The sequence below is a fragment of the Stegastes partitus genome, unplaced genomic scaffold (genome assembly GCF_000690725.1).
Source record: "Stegastes partitus isolate 25-593 unplaced genomic scaffold, Stegastes_partitus-1.0.2 Scaffold283, whole genome shotgun sequence".
Classification (NCBI taxonomy): domain Eukaryota; kingdom Metazoa; phylum Chordata; class Actinopteri; family Pomacentridae; genus Stegastes; species Stegastes partitus.
The window spans coordinates 338,325-341,381 of NW_007578014.1; the positions used below are offsets into that span (position 1 = coordinate 338,325).

Genomic DNA, 3,057 nt, shown 5'->3' on the forward strand with positions numbered 1-3,057 from the left:
TGATTTTATGAGAACAGACCTTTCAAACCTTCTGGCTGGTTTTGAGATTCAGAATAAAGGGAACTTTAATCCTGCAGACTGGAGCTCCGTCCTGTGTGTAACGAACATTGACTAGTTTAGTGAGTCTGAAGAGAACAGATACTGTAGCTGCAGGAGGAGGCCTGTGTCTTATAATTCAGGCTTTTTTTTTTTCTGTGTGCCTGTTTTACATTTCTGCTTACTGCAGCTTTATCCAGGAACATGTTTTCCTTATTATTTCCTTTAATAGCTTTATTTCTACTGGCGAAGTCTGACCTCGTGGCCATGTGTGGTGTTTAACTAGATCTCTTCAGGGTTCCTGCAGATATTCATGTGCGTGACAAAGACTTCAAACAGGAGAAGCTGTGGTGCAACAGGAGCAGGATGAAAGAAGAAACCACGACATGCAGCTCCTTGCATCTCCGTATCCAAGTCCAACAGGAAGTCAGTATTGACACTACAGCCTCTGAGGCTAAATACGTTTTGGGTTTTTTGGGGTTTTTTTTTTTACTTTTTCTGCTTTGATTTGATAGAGACAGAGAGAGACAAGAAATAGAAAGAGAGCGGAGCAAATGGTCCGACCAGCTGGGAATCAAACTGCGTTTGAGTCGCCGCTCGGGGCATTTGCTCCCATGTGGTATCTGCCCCAACCGCTCCACCATCAGGTCACCCTAAATATGTAGATTCTCAAAGACGGCACAGCGGACCGCTAATGAAATTCAGACAAATGGTGCACGCTCACGATGTATCACAACTCCTCTGAACAAAAAAAATAAAAAACAAGAATCCAATCTTGAAGCAGCAGCTTCATATATCACTAACACGCTTCAAACAAGCCGTCGCTGCTGCACAAATGTGATAGAAGGCGAAGGAGAAATTTGATTACACAGCAGCTGCAGGTAAATGCAGCTTTTACAGTAATGAGGTTTTTACTGTGTGTGTAATTGTTTTCCTTTTTTAACCTGATTTCTCCTTGTAGCCCTGGTGTCTGGTGAGAGTGAAAGGCAATGAAATTAAAATGACGTTTTCAAGTTTCAGGCCCTGTGCTGACTGTCTGGTCTCTCTGTCTGCCAAATGCATGTCAAAAAGCAACCATTCTGTGTTTCTATATGGATATTTCTTCTCTTTTTTCCCTTCCCTGACTGCAGGCTGTAAAGTAGATGACTCATCTTGCTTTTATTTATAGGTGTGTGTTTGGATGTCAGTCGTCAAAAACATCATTTGCATTGCCAGAGAAAGTGTGGCTCTGCTCCAGTTATTAATTTCTTCCACTTCCATCTCCTGCTGATCCGACACGGCAGGTGAGGACGTTAGCAGACTGTCCAGCAGTCCTCTAAAGCGCCGTGCTGACCTTTTCAGAGGAGATGTTTTGACACGGTGTAAATAATAAAATATTAAGATCTGGATTCTTGGACTTCTTGGCAGCGATCTTAGAGGCGGCACACGCAGGTGGTGCCGATGTTCTCACGAATGACAAGAGTTTCCAAAATGCCAAACCAGTCCGTCACCGGCCAAATGATTAATAATGTCAGATAATGACGAATGTAATTACTTTTCATGTGCTTTGATATTTGCACTGCCAGATACCCACAACGATAGCCGTGATATTATAATTAACATTCTGATTATGTGCCGGTCCAATCTGCTTCCGTCTTTCCTTCACTGACTCCGTATCATCAGCCGAGTGCCGCCGAGCGTCTCACCTGTTTTAGCTGAGTCTCTGAGTTGACATGCACGTCACATATCTCACAGTAAAACGTCTTGTTCTGCAGGCCCGTCGACGACTTGGAGGTCGTCGCCAGTTTGCTTTTGACTCCCGCCCGAGGGAACGACTTGATGGAGCCCACGCCGCTCCTGGCCTCCAGCATCGTCTTGTGCTTCGTACCTGCGGGTTCAAAGAGGAGGCGGTTTGGTCAGTGTGGCGACCTTCACCTCACAGGTTTCTGCCTGGAGGAAAAAAAAAAGGTGAAATCAGAGGTATGCGTCGTTCACGGTCTGAGAAATACGAGGGTCAGAGTTGCAGGAGTCAACGTGTAAATGATCCTCAAACATCTGTGATCAAAGACGCTGAAGACGCCGTTAACCCACCATCAGCATCACATACGTTTTAACTTTTGTTTTCACGGGGCTGCAGCTTCCAGGTCAGCCGCTCGATCGGCTGGTTGATTTACTCTCATTTCAGCGCAGCATCAATAATCCAGGATTAATCCAATGTTTCTGGAGCCTCCTGCCTGAGAACACCCTGGTGTTTCCTCGACTTTGAACTCCAACCTAACACAAGCTAACTTATTTAACATTTATTGAATGTTTACTTGGAGTCGGCGCCGGACCACAGAGCGTATATGAAAGGTGGATTTAGTCTCTGTGATTCACCCTTCAGCTCTATTCAGGCCTCAAGGTTTGAACTTGGACATTTTGACTTGTTGTCTTGATCTTTTGAAACTGAATACAGCAGATCAGTTAAAACCTGTCTGTGCTACGTCTCTTAATAGTTCCTGCGCTGGGATCACTGGTTGATCTGGTTCTATGTTCAGACATCAGCTGACACAGGCAGATGCATGCTGCTCTGCTCCAAGTCTGTTATCATTTAAGTATGAAATAAGCAGTTCAAATGATTTCATATGCTGCAGCTTTTTCTGTGTATATCTCAGTGCACGGTGGAACATTCGGTTTATCTGGAGTCGTGCTGCACACACAGTTTGTTGACTTGCAGGCTCCACATGTGCAAAAACGAGCAGGTGAGAAACCTTGAATAAGGAAAAAATGTAGCATCTGCTTTATGGAAATATTTTGGCTTCAGGAAGGACGATGGTGACCGAAAACAGGCCGTCTGTCAGCAGTGTCATGCAGTCTCTCTACAGAATTGTCCAATATTTGTTCTTATCGTTGTTAAATATATATTTGGGGTATTAAAATAACACCAGAGTTCTAAATGGAACCCTAAACCCTAAAACATGCTTCTTTCCAGGTGTCCTCCAAAAGGTTCCTTGAAGCTCACATTCTTCAAAGAGCTTAGTTTTGGAAACAACCACAGATAAT

At 44.2% G+C, this 3,057-nt stretch overlaps 1 protein-coding gene across 1 annotated transcript in view; it reads right to left on the reverse strand.

Moving 5' to 3' along the window:
- The window catches only part of znf385d (zinc finger protein 385D), a 98,169-nt gene that overhangs the window by 8,625 nt on the left and 86,487 nt on the right, over positions 1-3,057 (reverse strand). Inside the window, exon 6 of the mRNA XM_008282730.1 lies at positions 1,722-1,903. Coding sequence (XP_008280952.1) covers positions 1,722-1,903 — 182 coding nt within the window. The remainder of the gene's footprint in view (positions 1-1,721; positions 1,904-3,057) is intronic.